At 50.1% G+C, this 16,526-nt stretch overlaps 1 protein-coding gene across 1 annotated transcript in view; it reads left to right on the plus strand.

The window, feature by feature from the left end:
* The window catches only part of STX8 (syntaxin 8), a 78,697-nt gene that overhangs the window by 34,323 nt on the left and 27,848 nt on the right, over positions 1–16,526 (plus strand). The window contains exon 7 of the mRNA XM_059485858.1: positions 14,870–14,971. Within this exon, the coding sequence (XP_059341841.1) occupies positions 14,870–14,971 (102 nt within the window). The remainder of the gene's footprint in view (positions 1–14,869; positions 14,972–16,526) is intronic.

Raw genomic sequence — 16,526 nt, forward strand, 5'->3', positions numbered from 1 at the left:
ACATCCCCTCCCAAGTGATGGTCTTGCTTTAGTCCTAATGGCCTGATGAGATCACCTCTAATTTGTGTATCAAGCTGGTTTGTATCACATCGTTCAGAAAAAAAAAAAAAAGGGGGTAAAAAACCCCACACAAACCCAACAAAACCCTCTTTATTTTATTTGTTTCTTGCTGGACTTCAAAGGGTTGCATTGTAGCCAGTGTGCAGTGCCCTGTGAAAGCTCAGAGCCATTACCTCAGCCCACAGCCAGCAGAGAATGAGCTCCCCTTGGGTGGGGGCTCCTGTGCTCCAGGATGGTGGCAGTGCTGTGAGCCCAGGAGGAGATGCTGGGGATGATGCTCTGGGCTCCTGTGCTCCAGGATGGTGGCAGTGCTGTCAGCCCAGGAGGAGATGCTGCTCTGGTGGCTCCCTGGCAGTGCTGTCAGCCTGATGCTGGAGATGCTGCTCTGGTGGCTCCCTGGGCTGTGCTCAGGCTGGCCTTGATTTCCAGCAGCATCTCCTCCTGTGGCCAAGGGAATGAGGAGCCTTGGAGAGAGAAGCAGGAAAAGCTGGTGGTGAGAGCACAGAAAGGGCAGAGGAAGGTGCTGAGGTGGCTCAGTGTCACAGTAGTCACAAGGGTTGCAGGATGAAGAGAGAGACGAGAATGTCGAATCCATGTTCAGAAGGCTTGATTTATTATTGTATGATATATATTACATTATGACTATACTAAAAAGAAATAGAAGGAAAAGTTCTCAGAAGCTAGCTAAGCTAAGAATAGAAAAGAATGAATAACAAAGGGCTGTGTCTCCACAGAGAGCGAGACCCAGCTCTGCCGTGAGTGGTCAGGAAATCCAAACATCCACAGGAGACCAATCACGGATCCACCTGTTGCATTCCACAGCAGCAGAAAACCATTGTTTACATTTTGTTCCTGAAACTTCTCAGCTTCAGCAGGAAAAATTCTAACAAAAGGATTTTAATGAAAAGACGTCTGTGACAGCTCAGGATGCTGATAGCAGTGTGGGGGACAGCAAGGTGCTCCCACACAGAGGTTTGGCTGTCCAGGTGCAGATGCACACCCTGTCAGCCTGGAGAAAAGCTTGCTGTGCTCTCCTGCTCCTTCACGAAGCAGCCAGGAGGGACTGGGTGAGGATGGAGTGACCCTGTGCCAGCAGGCTGGGTCCAGGTGTGCCTCTGCCCAGGTGAGGGATCTCCTGCAGCAGCAGAGCAGGAGCAGGTGAGGATTGAATGACTCTGTGCCAGGTCCCAGGGGTGCCTCTGCCCAGGTGAGGGATCTCCTGCAGCAGCAGCAGAGGGTTCTGGTTGTGCTGTTAGCTCAGCAGAGCTGATTGTGGGGAGTGTTTCTGCAGCTGGATCTCCTGTATCAGCAGCAGTGTCCTGGTTGTGCTGTTAGCTCAGCAGAGCTGATTGTGAGCAGTGTTTCTGCAGTTGGATCTCCTGCAGCAGCAGAGCCTTTTTGTGATGCTGTTAGCTCAGCAGAGCTGATTGTGAGCAGTGTTTCTCCAATTTAGGGAAGAGAGGACATAGCTGTGGTGCTCAGCAGTGATGGATCCATTCCTGGGGATTGAGGCGCAGGGAGCCAGAGCTGGAGGAACCCAGCAATCCTGAGAGCCCAGCACACAGAGCCCTGCATTGTGTGTTTGGGAGCATGAGGGGTTTCATAAAGTGCTTTGGTATAAAGTATGAGGAGTAATGGAATTGGGCTGTGGGATATTTGGGAAGTGAGTGCTGACAGGCGCTGACCCAAGCACAGCCTGGTGCTCAGCATCTTCTGTGCATCAGCCAGGCTTTTCTTCCAGGTTGTTCCAGAGCTGAATTAACCTCAGGTTGTCTTTTTTCCAAAACTGCTCTGCCTCTAAAGGAAACAAATTATTGGCAGAAATTGATTTCTTCTTAGCAGCTAACTTTTAAATCTAAAAACCCAACAAATATATGCTGCAACGATCAAAAAATGTTACATTAACACATTTTTTATGACCTATGCTGAGACACTTGGTAACATGCTGTTGTCCTGGGTGATTTGGATACTTTTATTTTTTGTTATTTTTACTGTTCTACACCCTTTTGTTGCTGAATCAGTTTTGCATGTTGCAGGGCTGGAATTTTGATTTCTCTTGAAATCTGGCTGGAGGAATTTAAACCTTTGGAGCTCAACTTGTTGCTTTCTGCCTCTTTGCTTGTGTCCTTGTGTTCCCACACTGGTACCACAGCAGAGTGGGAGCCCAGGGGGGCTGACAGCATTGAGCACTCAGCTTTCATGTTTGGAAACTGCACTTTTCTCATGAAATCATAGAAAATCGGGCAAAATTTAACAGTGTGAGCTGCCCTCAGTGGGCTCTGGGTGTCTGTTTGGGATCAAAGGCAGGTGGGCGATGCTGCTCCAGCCTGAGGGGTTGGATGGGGTTGGTTTGCTCTCTCAGGATTCATTTCCAGGGTTGTCTTGGGGCTGCCTGCATTGTTTTGGCTTTCTGTGTTGGCTTTCTCACTGAGCTGGGCCCAAGTTAATGCTGAGGTTCGATTTCCATGACAAGGTCTCTGCTGGGAGATTTACAGCTCAGCTGCTTTGGTTTGCCAGGCTAATGCTCTGGAATGCAGGTTGACAGTCCAGATGTGAAACCTTTCTCCTCGGAGAGAAAACAAAGGATTAAATGCGTTTTAAGAGGATTTGAAAAAAATAATTTAAGGCTGAGGCCCCGAACCCAACATCTGAAATGCTTGAAATACTGCTGGGGATGTGAAACTTCAAAATCAGGACACTTGGGAGAGTGGCCAGGCTCTGAGTTCCCTGTGGATTTTGGAGCACCTGGCACTGCCTGTCCTGGGGCTTCCCAAGGTTTTACAGGATGTCAATAATCAAATTCTGCATTTTCATGCCAGCAGTGCAGGGGAAAGCGTGGTTTGGGTTTTGCTCCTGCTGAAACCTGGGGAGAGTGTGGACAGCTGCAGGCGCTCCCTTGGAGGTGACCACATTTCCCTGATTTTCATAGCTGAGGATAGTGGCTCTGTTTTCTGACCTGTCAAACTGACAATTGTCCTGATTGTGGAATTACCCTAGTTTCCAGGGGGTAGAGGAAAGCCCAGGTGGTGCAGGTTTGTTCCCCAGCATCCGCACTGCAGGGGAAAGGTCTGAGCAGGCTGCAAGGTCATGACTGGGCTGGAGCAGGGTTTAATAGTGGTGTTTAATGTCCAAATCATCATTTTAACGAGAGAAACACAATGGCCTCAGCCAAGCCATTGAATGTGATCCTTTGTGCTGGTGAGGATTTGTACAATGCATCTACCCCTGAATGCCCATTTGGGTTTCAGAATTATTTGGATTGGAAACAATGCAGCAAGAGTTCATTGTCCTCTTGGAGAAATGATGAAAACATCCAGAACTTTCTCCCTGCCCATATGGGAAGAGCAAACATGAGGAGTTTGTACTACCAGATGTCTTAAAATTGAGAGCATAGCCTCAAAGGTAGAGAGGGCAGACCTTGCAGGGCAGGTCATTCTCAAGCTGCCTTGGGAAATATCAGGGGGTTTATTGGCATTTATTAAAACTGGGGTTGTAAAAAGCTTGTGGCTCTTTATTTGGGACTGATAATCCTGTTGGTGTCCTGTTCTGGTCAGGCGCAGGAAGCCTCTGCAGAGCAGTGACTTTGCTGGAGCACAGGCACGTTCTGGACACTCAGATATCTGGAATTTGTTCTGTTCAGAAAGGTCTCTGCCTTTATTCCAGGCTGTGGAACAGCAGATGAGTACAAGTATGCTAAAAACACAGGTTTAACAAGTGACAAAATGGCTTATTTTTTTCTAGGTAAAAATCAGGAAAAAAACAAAAACCCTGAGCTAAAACTGCCTTTTGTAGTATCAGTATCTTTTTTGAAAGCAGGATGCCCTAAACTGAGTCATCAGAACAAACAACTTTGAGATTACACCCACAGAACTAGGAGTTATTTTTTTTGCCATGTAAATATGCACTTTAATACTAATTTCTCACTGGAAGCAATGTATTTTGTTTAATAAGGTGTTGCTTGGTGTTGAATCCGGCTGCTGCAGTCAGCTCCTGTGCTCTTGTTCCCATGCACTGAGAGCCATGCTCAGCCCTGCTCACCCTGCTCACAAGGAGCCCCAGCAATCTCTGCATTTGATAAACCCCATGTTTGTGCAGTTTGATAAAGGGAGGTTTCCTTCCTGCCCTGGCCTTTGTCACACTGTAGCTCAGGGCTCCAGCGTGGGGATCAGAGCAGGGCTCAGCACACAAGTGTCCCCAGCCTGGTGTCCCCAGACCCTCAGCAGGGTAAGTCCACCCTCAGCAGGGTAAATTCACCCTCAGCTGGGGTAAATTCACCTTCAGCAGTGAATCCCTTGGGGTCCTTCCCCTCTGGCAAGGGGAAAATCACAGGGCAGCAGTGGCAGGGTTCCCTCTGTGCAGCAGCCTCCTCCTCCTGCTCTGCAGAGCCCACGGGCACACAGCCACCCCAAACACCCAGAGCTCAGCCACATCTGCAGAAAATCCATGGCAGGGCATGTGGAAAGTTGGCCCAGCTCTTTGTGGAAGGAAGTGGGAAGAAAGAAAATCATTAGCTGAGGCTGCTGGGGATGCGTGGACTCGAGGTCGTGTTATCTGTGGAAGTTCTCCTTGCACCCTTTCTGTTGTTTTAACCACTTCTCCCAGTAATCAGGACGTTTTCCATGCCTGCATACTGGGAATGGAATATTTTTGAGCTGTATTTCTGAGCTCTGGAGATGTGTCTCTGCTTTTGGCCTGGCAGTCTCCTGGGCAGGTGGCTGGGCAGGCAGGACACTGATGGCAGTGAGACCCAAGGAGTGCCATCCCTGCAGGGCATCCAGCTCCTGCTGTGTGCCCAGCTCTGAGCATGCTGTTAGGTGATGTATTCCTCTTGCTAATTTACTCAATTTATCACTGATTCCAGTAGAGCTTGATGAGGGATGTCAGCTGGAGATTAGTCCCAGATGCCTGGGCTGACCTTAGCTTTATCAGCTGCTTTCAATACTGTAACCATGAAGCACTTGCAAGTTTGCTGGTTCCTCCCATGATTGATAGCCCAATTGTGAAGTGGCTTTCCTCCTCCTTTGTGATCCAAGAGGATAATGCCCTGCAGCTGTCCACAGCATGAAGCTCTTGTGCTGAGCACTCTGATGCTCTGCTGGCTCCTGCCCAAGGCCAGTGTTTATTAAAATGGCACTTGTGTTCTGCAGGCCTGACCTCCCACTGCTCTACAGCCCTGCCTTTTCTCTGCCGCACATCTCCTGAGCAGAGTGCAGCAATCCCTCAGTGCCTAGGTGAGGCTGAGGTGTTTTAGGAGAGGTTTGGCTGTGGGTGTGCAGAGAGGATGGGCAGAGCTGCAGGGCCTGTGGCAATCAGAGCTGCAGAGCCTGAGCCTGTGACAATCAGAGCTGCAGGGCCTGTGGCAATCAGAGCTGCAGGGCCTGTGGCAATCAGAGCTGCAGGGATTGTGGCAATCAGAGCTGCAGGACCTGTGGCAATCAGAGCTGCAGGGATTGTGACAATCAGAGCTGTGAAAATCAGAGCTGCAGGGCCTGTGGCAATCAGAGCTGCAGAGCCTGAGCCTGTGGCAATCAGAGCTGCAGGACCTGTGACAATCAGAGCTGCAGGGCCTGTGGCAATCAGAGCTGCAGGGCCTGTGACAATCAGCTTTCAGCACTGGGCAGAGCTGTTGGGTCATTCTGAGCCTGGTTTTGGGAACTTTCCTGGAGCCCCTGTCAGTGCAAGGGTTGGGCTGGTGGGGAAGATCTCTCCTGCTGGCCTGGTGACCTCTTCTGCTGTGCTTGCCACTGGTTTGCCACACGTGGGAAGGGGCTGCAGGGTGGCATCTCCCCTGCCTGTACACTGAGGGCATTCAGAAGGTTGTGTGCACTCCCAGCACTGCAGAAGCTGTGTGGGTTCTGAGGCTGGTGGCATCCTTCCCGTGATCAGAGCCAGGACTAGACCTGGGCATGTTTTACCCTGAATTTTGCATCTCTCCTGCCTGATGTTGGGGTTCTGCAGAGGGTATTGGGGGGCTCACTGTGTCACTTCAGCCACCACGTGTAGGGTCAGGCTGGGCTGGCTGGGGGAAGGTGCTCCTTAGGTTTCTAAAGTGCATTTTCATTTCAAATAAAAGAAGAAGGAAAACAAACACCAAGCCCCCTTTTCCTTTAAAGGGTGAGGGTGGAAGGGCATGAGCTCTGTCCTGGCTTGGTCACCTCAGGAGCCTCTGGATGTGGTGGCTGCTGGTCTTGGTGTGTGTGCCAGGGGAAGGGGGCAGTGCCTGCTCTGCAAAGGGGTGAAGCTGGCAGGGAAGGAGCTCCGGGCTTTACTCTGTCCTGCTCCTCTGCTCAGCACTGCTGCTCATTTTCGCCAATCTCCTTTAATCTGCACTGAAACCAAGAGCACTCAGCTGCAGCTGTTGGATAATTCCCCATTGCAGGGGCCGTGGCAGCAGTGAAGCTTCACTGCTTTGGAGCTCCTAAATGTGAAAAATGTGAAAAATGTGGGGGATCGTAGGCATGGCCTGACAGTGAGCACTGGGGATGGGGTAGTCCAGCTCTTTGGGTTGAGTTTTCCTTTATTTCAGTAGGGATGAGTTAAAAATCCTGCTCAGCCTGCTGGACACCCCGGCAAGAGTGCCTTTCTTTGGGGTGCTGCCCCCAAACCAGCCGGTGAGAATTGGTTTCATTGGTTTTTATCTGGTGAAGAGCTGGCTGGAGGTGACCAGAGAGGGTGAGGAGCTCTGCCCACTGCTCCATTTTCTGTTTTTCTCCATGGACTAAAGCCTGGTTTGTTGGTACCCACAAGGATTGTGTTATGTTCCAGGGTGGGTTTGCTTTTTATGAAGCGTAGGAGCAGGAATTGCCAAGGAGATCTTAAAAGTAGCAACAGCTGCATGGAGTGCATGGAGTGTAACACAGGTTTTTCCTTTTTTTTTTATATTTTTGTTTAGGTGTTTTTGTGGGGATTTTGGTTTTCTTTGTGAAACGGACTGGAAACCTCAACTTAGGGTGTTTAGTAGCCAAATAGTGTTTTATGGGGTATAACATAGCTCTTTTGGACATTTTTTGGTATTGGTTGTTTTGGTTGTTGGTTTTTTTCTTTTTGTGTTTTTGTTTTGGTATTGGTTGTTTTGGTTGTAGGTTTTTCCTTTTTTAATGTTTTTGTTTTGGTATTGGTTATTTTGGTTGTGGGTTTTTTTCTTTTTTGTATTTTTGTTTTGGTGTTGGTTGGTTTGGTTGTAGGGGTTTTTCTTTTGGGTTTTCATTTTGATATTGGTTGTTTTGGTTGTGGGTATTTTGGGTTTTTTGTGGAGTTTTGTTGATCTCTTTCTCTGTGAAATGGACTGGAAGCCTCAGCTTGAGGTGTTCAGCAGCCAGAACAGTGTTTTATGGGGATTTGCTAAACCGCCTTAGGAAATTGTGGCAACTGATGTGTATTTGTAATGCAAGCTGTTGATATCTATGGAAAAGGGCTGCAATGGTGTAAAAGCTTGGGAAAAATGAGACTTGCTAAAGGAAAGCAGGGGTGAGTGCTACCAACAGTTTTGAAGGCAGTATTTTAACAAATCCTGCTTAGATTTTGGATAAAGGGAAAACAAACAAATGTGGATTCTGAAGCAGCTTCTGTCCTTTCATTTTCTGCTGTAAGTTTGCAGAGCACAAACAGATTGTAGCAGGAGAAGTGTTTGGCTTGGCAGGGATTTCTTAGAGCCATGGAAGTGGCCTTGCAGCCTCCCAGTGCTCCAGGCTTTCCTAGACATGTAGATTTTATGGGTGTTTTATCTGTTAGCAGGATTTCCTTGCTTTTTCCCAGAGCCACGTCGGTAGGAAAATAATTTGTAGACATTGTTCCTATAACTTGAAGATTTTGCTGGAAGTTTGGGTTGTGCAGCCCCAAAATCTCTGTTGTGTTGCTGGGGCACTTGGATTTGGGGTTTGTGTTGCTGGGGCACTTGGATTTGGGGTTTGAATAGAAATAAATGTTAATTACAAGTGCAGAGAGCCCAGTGAGTGCTGTGAGCTTGGAGAGCCCTGGTGTGTGGCACTGGGGACTTGAGGCACTGCTGTGAACTGCAGGCATTTATTTATATTTATTTATAATATTTATAGTTCCTGTAGGAATTATACATAAATAAATTTATTTATGTATAATTCCTACAGGAACATTTTTGTTCTGAAGCTCTGTTTGATCTCAGGTGCTGTGCCTCAAACACAGTGAGGGAAAGGAGGGGTCACTGGTTGGGAGCAAAGGGGAGGAACAAATGGCTTCACACTCAGACACTTGCAGGGAAGGAGACTTTTATCTGCTGGCAGATAACAGGAGAGGAAAGGCAGTGCCATATCATGTGAATATAGCTCTTGCCTGCCTTGTGTCACTGCGAGTTCTCAACACATCTGGGCTGAGAGCAGTTCCAGTAACATCCAAAAGTACTATTTTGGTTGGCACTCTGGGGCTGTGCTAGATGCCAATTGGTAATGGCTCTTGGAAAGAGTCTGCCTTGAAACTGTCCCTGAGCTGTTCCCCAGAGAAATTATTCAATTAAGTACAGCTAAAATTAATGGCCATGGGTTTTGTTCAATCAAACAAAATAAGCAGCTGGAGAAGGGGAAACTTCTCAGTGTGTGCTTTTAAAATAACAACTCTTGGCTAATAACTGTGTGAGCTGGGGTTGATAGCAGTGTTTGTTTTCCCAGAGATGCTCTGGATGAGCCACTGAGGCTTCCCCAGCTGACAGCCTTGGATGGCTCTGTGTCACCTCCAGGCATTCCCCAGGCACCATCTGCTGCTCCTGGACCTGCTTTGGGGAGGATGGAGTGTCCTGGGCTGCCCTGGGGTGTCAAAGTGTGACCCAGATACACTCAGATATTTTAGGATGAGTGAATGCAGCGTGGAGGGGAAGGTGGGGTGGGACCAGAGCGCCCAGAGGTGCCCTTGGAGCAGGTGGCAGGGTTCTCTGTGGCAGAATGAACAGGTTCCTCTAGTGTTGGCAGGTGTTAGCCCTGAGGGCTTTGTTGGGGAAGTTGTGGGCTGCTCCTGGTTCTGAGCTGGGTCTATTCTATTCTATTCTATTCTATTCTATTCTATTCTATTCTATTCTATTCTATTCTATTCTATTCTATTCCACTCTACTCTACTCTACTCTACTTTACTCTATTCCTACACTAAAGAGTAGAAGAAAGGATTTCATCAGAAGGCTAGCAAGGAATGGAATGAATAATAAAATCTTGTGACTGACCAGAGTCCCAACACAGCTGGACTATGATTGGCCGTGAGACCAATCCCAGATGCACCTGTTGCATTCCACAGCAGCAGATAATCATTGTTTACATTTTGTTTCTGAGGCCTCTCAGCTCCTCAGGAGAAAAAAAAATCCTGGCAAAAGGATTTTTCATAAAATATGTCAGTGATAGAGCCCCTCTGCCAGCCCAGCCCAGCAGGGTAGGGACAGGGAAGGTGGGACATGTCCTGGTGCCACCTGGAGCCCGAGGAGCTGCAGGGGAGGCTCTGCAGGTGAGATCCCCTCTGCTGTGTTCCCCTTTGTAACAGGAATATTCCTGCAGGAATTACAAAATTCCTGGCAGAAATTGTAACAGGAATATTCCTGTAGGATCCCTGTTAATTGAAAGAGGTAAAGAGTGAGACAGCTGGAATACAGAGGAGCAATTTGCTGTGACCCCTTGGAGAAGTTTGTGGTTTTGGGGATTTCAATGCTTGCAGGAAGTTCTGCCAAAGTGGAGATTAAATGTCCTCAGTTAAATTTGGGATGGTGCAGGGAGGAATCTTGGTGTTTGCATGAAATGCAGAGCCCATCAGAGCAGGCAGTGTGGTGTCCCAGCCCTGAAGGAGCACCAGCGGATTTGGGGTGCAGCTGAAGGAGGAGAAGCCCAGCAGGGCACTCCTGTGGTGTTTGTGTGAAATGCAGAGCCCATCAGAGCAGGCAGTGTGGTGTCCCAGCCCTGAAGGAGCACAGGGGATTTGGGTGCAGCTGAAGGAGGAGAAGCCCGGAAGGGCACTCCTGTGTTGCCTTTGGCACAGGCAGCTGCACACCTCAGAAAGGCTGCAAAAACCTGCCATGGCTGCAGCCAGGAGACAAATTAGGATTCCTGGCTTTGTGTTTTTTACTACATTTTCCCTCTTTTCACTCTGCCTTGACATTGCAGCTGGCACACGGTGCTGAGGTTGTTCAGGTTTCTGATGTGCTTACATCAGTTGCAATCTTCATTTCATAGCCCTGGCACTTGGAACAATGCTTTGCTTTCTTATTGCCATGCAATTATGAGGTTTGGACATATAGGGATTGGCATTCCCTCTGTGATTCATTTCTTTGGTATCCAGCTCTTCTCCTGAGGCACCAGAGACCTGAGGGAGGGAGGGAGGGAGGGAGGGAGGGAGAGCCTGCCTGGCCTCTCCTCTGGATTCCAGTCTCACTGTAATTGGGTTTGTGTTGGGATTTCAGCTCTCTGTGTTTTCCTAAGGCTGCCTGGAGTCTCCATGACTCAGTGGGGCAGGCCTGGAGGTGCATTACTCACCAATAAATGCCATTGAGTGATCCATAAATTTCAATACATGGAAAATCCCAACCATTCTAAGGAAGTGTCTGGTCAGCAGCAGCACTGCTCTGAGAACTGATCAAACCCCAGGTCTGCTTCTCTCTTCCAGTGCTGAATTTCATGTCGCCACCTGTGCTTGGCTTTTGAGTTTCTCACTCACAGACAGAAAGGGTGCAGGTCACAGACGGAGTTGCCAAACCCAAATGTGACTTTTAATGCATTTTAAAGAAAACAAGCGGGCAAAAAAATTATCTGTTAGTGTAAAGTCATGTGTGCAGAACTCTAAAACCTGTTCCACTTCATGGGAGGAGATGGTCACCCTTCCCAAGGAATTCCTGAGTTAAGGAGAGGGATTCAAAAAAGTAAAAAACCTCGGGACACGTGCAGGGATGGGGACAGCTGTGACAGTGGGCTTTGGGCACTGCAGCACAGGGCCAGGGATGGGGACAGCTGGGACAGTGGGTTTGGGCTGATGGAGCAGCTCCTGGCCCAGCTCACCTCCAGCTCTGACCTCCAAACCTCTCCCACTTGGGCTGTGCTGAAGTGATTCTGAGTTTAGTGCTGGGCTTGGGCTCTGGGTTTGATCTCCTGCTTCCCTGAAAGGAACCCTGGCTGAGAAGTGCTCCTGGCTGGGTTGAGGTTGCAGGGCTGTGTTACAGGAGTGTCCTTTGGAAGGTCACCAGCAGCCAGCCTGCCTTCCCCGTCTGCTCTCTCCCTCTGCCAGCTCTCTGTCCATCCTTTTTGAGCCTGTTCCTTGCATGGCCAGCTGAATGGGAGGTGATAGAATGTGGAATTGCCAGCGTGAAGGGCAGGGGGGGCTGCAGGTGCTTCAGGAAAGGAACCTGAGGAGGGTCAGTGCTCTGAGAAATTCCTTAGCTGTGGATTCCTTGGTGCCCACCTTAGAAATCCAGGGCTAATTTTCAACTCTGCCTTATCCAACACGGATTTCCTTTGGAGTGGGGAGAAATATTGAATTTACAGGGAGGTTGGGCACTGCCCTGTGCTTGGGTGTCACCACAACGGGGGATCTGTGGGTGCAGGGGATGGATAAATGGATGGATGGATGGATGGATGGATGGATGGATGGATGGATGGATGAGTGGATGGATGGGTGGATGTTCCTCTTCAGAGGAACCTGCTGGGCTGAACTTCTGGTTCAGCTGGGAGTGGGGTCTGAACCTCCTTGTGCTTCCTCCCTGTTCCAGCTGCTCAGACCTCCAGGTGCTGCCATGAGCCCTCCAGAATTCTCCCTGTCCCAGCTGAGACATCAAAGGGCTGGGTGTTTGTTGAGCTGTGGGTGAAGTGCCCTGCTCCCCTGGAAGATGACTGTGTCACAAAACATGTTTCTATCTATCTATCTATATCTATCTATCTATCTATCTATCTATCTATCTATCTATCTATCTATCTATCTATCATCTATCTATCTATCTATCTATCTATCTATCTATCTATCTATCATGTTTTATATATATATATATATATATATATATATCTGGAGAAATGCTTCTTCCCGGATGTGCAGGGCAGCCCTTTGGTTCAGCAATGGGTCCTGGCAGGGGGATGGGAAAGGAGAGGCTCCCCACAGAATCCCAATTGCAGTGCCTTGGGCTTTGAAATGATGACAGAAAATTTCTCTGCTCACATTTGTTCTCATTTAGCTACAGCTTGTTCACCAGGATGTTTTTCAAGGAGGATCTGGTCCATGCTGGCAGAGGAAAGTCTCCAGTTTCCCAAGCATGCTTATCACTTTGTCCTTGACAACGATGGGAACTTGCAGCACTTTTTTGGTGGAGAGGCAAACATGAGCAGTCCTGCCCTTGCAAGCAGCATTGTCCTGCTCTTCCTGTGTGCTGAATCACGCAGGACAGATAAAGTTTCCCCAAAATGTTGTTGGCTTTGCAGATGTCAGACCTGGGAAAGTTGGGTGGAAGGGGGAGGAGAGTGAATATCTGAATTGCAAACTGAGCAAACCTTGTAGCTCAAACAAAATGCCTCCCATCGCTTGGGAAAACGTGTGCTGGTGTAGGATGGACAATACTGAGTGCCATAATAGTGATGAGCAGTGATTTTCAATATTGCAAACAACTTTAGAAATAAGGAGAGTTTGTGTTTGGCATAGAGCAGTGTTGGTGGGGTGCATGGTCAGATGCAGAGGGTAAAACACAGGGGGTGGTTGATGTTTGGTAAAACACGGGGTGGTTGATATTTGGTAAAACACAGGGGAGTGGTTGATATTTGGTAAAACAGGGGAATGGTTGATGTTTGCCCCCTGCCCTCCTTCCTGGGGATTCAGGGATGGTTTGGGCTGCAGGACAGGAATCAGGAGCACAGGCTTTAAGAGAGCTGTGTGTTCTCAAAGCCCAGGGTGTTTTAGATACTGATATCATTTTACATGGGGACTCACTGGAGATGACAGAGTGTTGGTGGAGAAGATGGAATCATGCACTGCAAGGATGCTGCTCAAATGTCTCAGCTCTCTGGGAGAGCAAAACCTCCGTGCTCCGTGTGCCTTGGACATTTCCTTTGTGCTGCAGAACTTTGATAATTTTATGTGGCTTTTGCTATCTCTGTGTACAATCAGCCTGGTTTTATCTGTGTGTGATACAGTGCTTGTTCCTTGATAAGACTGAGAACATAAACACCCTCCATAATGAACATCTGGGACCTGAGGGAACAGCTGGAGCTGTGTCAGGAGAGGTTTGGGATGGATTTAGGGGAAGGTTCCTCCCCAGAGGGTGCTGGCACTGCCCAGGCTCCCCAGGGAATGGGCACAGCCCTGAGGCTGCCAGAGCGCCAGGAGCCTTTGGGCAGGGTGGGATTGTTGGGGGGTCTGGGCTGGGTGATCCTGAGGGTCCCTCCCAGCTCAGGAGTTTCTGTGATCTGCTCTGGGAAGGTCAATGATGCAGAAAACCATTCCCAGTCACGGGGGTGACAGCAGGGAAGCTGTAAGAACTATTGTCACACCCTGGCACTGCTCTTGTAAGGACAGGGGCTCCCTGTGTCACAGGGAACTTTGGGAAATACAAGGAATGCCCTGTCTTCCCTGTTTCTTCACTGTCATCCCTTTTCCCTTGTGGAGACAGCTGGGAAATCTTCTGTTTGAAGGAACACAGTCAAACCAATAAAGGCTTAATAATAAAGGCTATGTCCTGATGGATTGTATTCTTTAAATGTTCTTTAACCCTCTGCCATCACCCATGCAGGGTTTGAGCCATTTTGGGCAGGATATCAGTTTGTCTGCTGTGTGCTCTGACTTCTGCTCTGGTTGGTTCCCTCAGGGCAGGGCTGCAGTGCCAGGACCTGCTGGGGTACAAGGGCACAGCCACTGTCCCCAGGCCTGGCTCAAAGGCAGGCAGGGCTTACAGAGACCAGCATCAATAGTGGCAGGGTGCTGAAGTGGCTGTGCACAGCACTCAGGGCTTGGCTGCTGTCCTCCCTTATCTGTCAGGCACACAGGAAGCCTCTCCTACCTGCAGGACTGAGGGCACGCCAGAGCTGGTGTGTGCAGGCACCAGGAGCACTGGCTGTGTGTTCCAGGGCAATCAGAGCATAACAGGCACTGAGAGGGAAATTTCCTGCCTGAATGTGGCTTTTCATGTTGAGCCATCCCATCAGCCACTCCCAGGGAAAGCCTTGTACCAGCTCTGCTTTCCATGACAAAATTAAAGCCATCACTTACAGGAGGTTGAGGGTGGCTTGGCTGCAAGTTTTCCTTTCTCCTCTCTTAAAATTTAATGTAGGGGAAACTTTGCCTGCTTTCCTTTTCCCAGAGGACCTTCTGGGCTGCAGGGAGAGCTGCCAGACCCACAGCTCCAGGAGGGAACCAGGGCAGCATTTGTGACCTCAGTGGTGGCGTGATCAGGGCTGCACTGGGTGCTCCCAGAAGCCTTTATGAAGGTGGTGGATGTGGTCTAGTGAGGATGTCGTGACCAAGTGCTGAGGTGCTGTTCCAGGGACTGAAATTCCAGATTTCCTACAGCACAGGCATTAATTCCCTCACTTTGGCTCACATCAGCTTTGTGGCTGCCACCATCCTGTCCTCCCTGACCTCCTAGACTGATGCTGCTGTTTCAGGCTGTATTTTTTCCTCCACTTCAGGCTTGTGCTTTCTCCTCACTCTAGCAGTGGAGCACTGCACTGAATCTGCAGTCTCTGGTGTGGTACCTCCCAGGATTTGGACCTTTCAGTGATGGGAACCCTGGTGTGTCCCTCTGGGGGATGCAGCTGGTTCCATTCTGGGGCTTCCAGCAGGAGGGAGGCTGGGCAGGGCTGCTGTGGGCTCAGGTTTGATGTTCCTGTTCCTCTCTCCCCAGAGATCATCGATGACCTGACGAGCCTAGTGGAGAGCACGGACGGGCGGCTGCGCAGCCAGACACGGCACGTGCAGGCAGTGGAGAGGAAATCCACGTCCTGTGGTAGGAGAGGGTGCAGGGAAACACCCGGGGGTGCAGAGCACACACCCAGCGGTGCAGGGCACACACCATGGGGTGCAGGGCACACACCCAGGGGTGCAGGGCACACACCATGGGGTGCAGGGCACACACCCAGCGGTGCAGGGCACACACCCAGGGGTGCAGGGAAACACCCAGCGGTGCAGGGCACACACCATGGGGTGCAGGGCGCACACCCAGCGGTGCAGGGCACACACCCAGCGGTGCAGAGCACACACCATGGGGTGCAGGGCACACACCATGGGGTGCAGGGAAACACCATGGGGTGCAGGGCACACACCATGGGGTGCAGGACAAACACCCAGGGGTGCAGAGCACACACCATGGGGTGCAGGACAAACACCCAGCGGTGCAGGGCACACACCCAGCGGTGCAGGGCACACACCCAGGGGTGCAGGGCACACACCCAGCGGTGCAGGGCACACACCATGGGGTGCAGGGCACACACCCAGCGGTGCAGGGCACACACCATTGGGTGCAGGGCATACACCCAGCGGTGCAGGGCACACACCCAGGGGTGCAGGGCATACACCCAGGGGTGCAGGGCACACACCATTGGGTGCAGGGCACACACCCAGGGGTGCAGAGCACACACCCAGGGGTGCAGAGCACACACTCAGGGGTGCAGAGCACACACTCAGGGGTGCAGCACAAACACCCAGGGCTGCAGGGCAAACACACACCCAGGGGTGCTGCTCACACACCCAGGGGTGCAGAACAAACACCCACCCAGGGCTGCCCTGGGGGCTGAGCTGGAGCAGAGGCTGGACAGAGTTACAGAATAAAGCAGGGATTTATTCAAAGGATCTCCTCAATGGATGTACCTTGGGCAGCACAAGAGCCCAGCCAGGGCTGCACCCAAGATGAACCAAAATGGTCCCAAAATGAACCCAAAATGAACCAAAATGGTCCCAAAATGCACGAGCACTCCCGGGGTCTCTCCCTTGGATCAGTTCTGCTCCATTTGCACCTTGCAGTTCATTGTCCCATTCCAGCTTTAGCCCCTGCAGTCCCACCCTGCTTGTTTTTCTCTCTCCAGCCCACGGTGTTTGTGCTCCTGGGCTGAGATTTGGATCATTTGTCCTTGGTGCCCAGCTGGAGCAGGAATTGTTTTGTCTCCCTGCTCTGTGCACAGAGCTCACCATCCCTTACTATGAAGCTCAGAACTGCCCGCCTAGCCAGCACAGAATGTGAAAAATACAAAAGCTAAACCTGAGACATCACCAGGGCAGTTTTTCACTGAGGATGTGCAATTATTAACTGTTGCTAATTGCTGTGCAATGCTCCCCCTGAGGCACAAACCCCAGCACTCCACACATCTCAGCAGCTCTGACTGGCTGGGCTGAAGTGCTGGTGCAGTTAATTCCCTTCAGCCATTTGACTCCAGCCTTGCACAATGTCCTGATTGTAAGAAATGGTTTGAAATTAGAGCAGTGCATGTTAATTAGCTTTACACAAACTTGCTACCAGCTCTCACAAAGCTGGCACAGCAGGGAGCGGGGCTGCAGGGGTGTTCCTG

The sequence above is a fragment of the Ammospiza nelsoni genome, chromosome 19 (genome assembly GCF_027579445.1).
Source record: "Ammospiza nelsoni isolate bAmmNel1 chromosome 19, bAmmNel1.pri, whole genome shotgun sequence".
NCBI lineage: Eukaryota > Metazoa > Chordata > Aves > Passeriformes > Passerellidae > Ammospiza > Ammospiza nelsoni.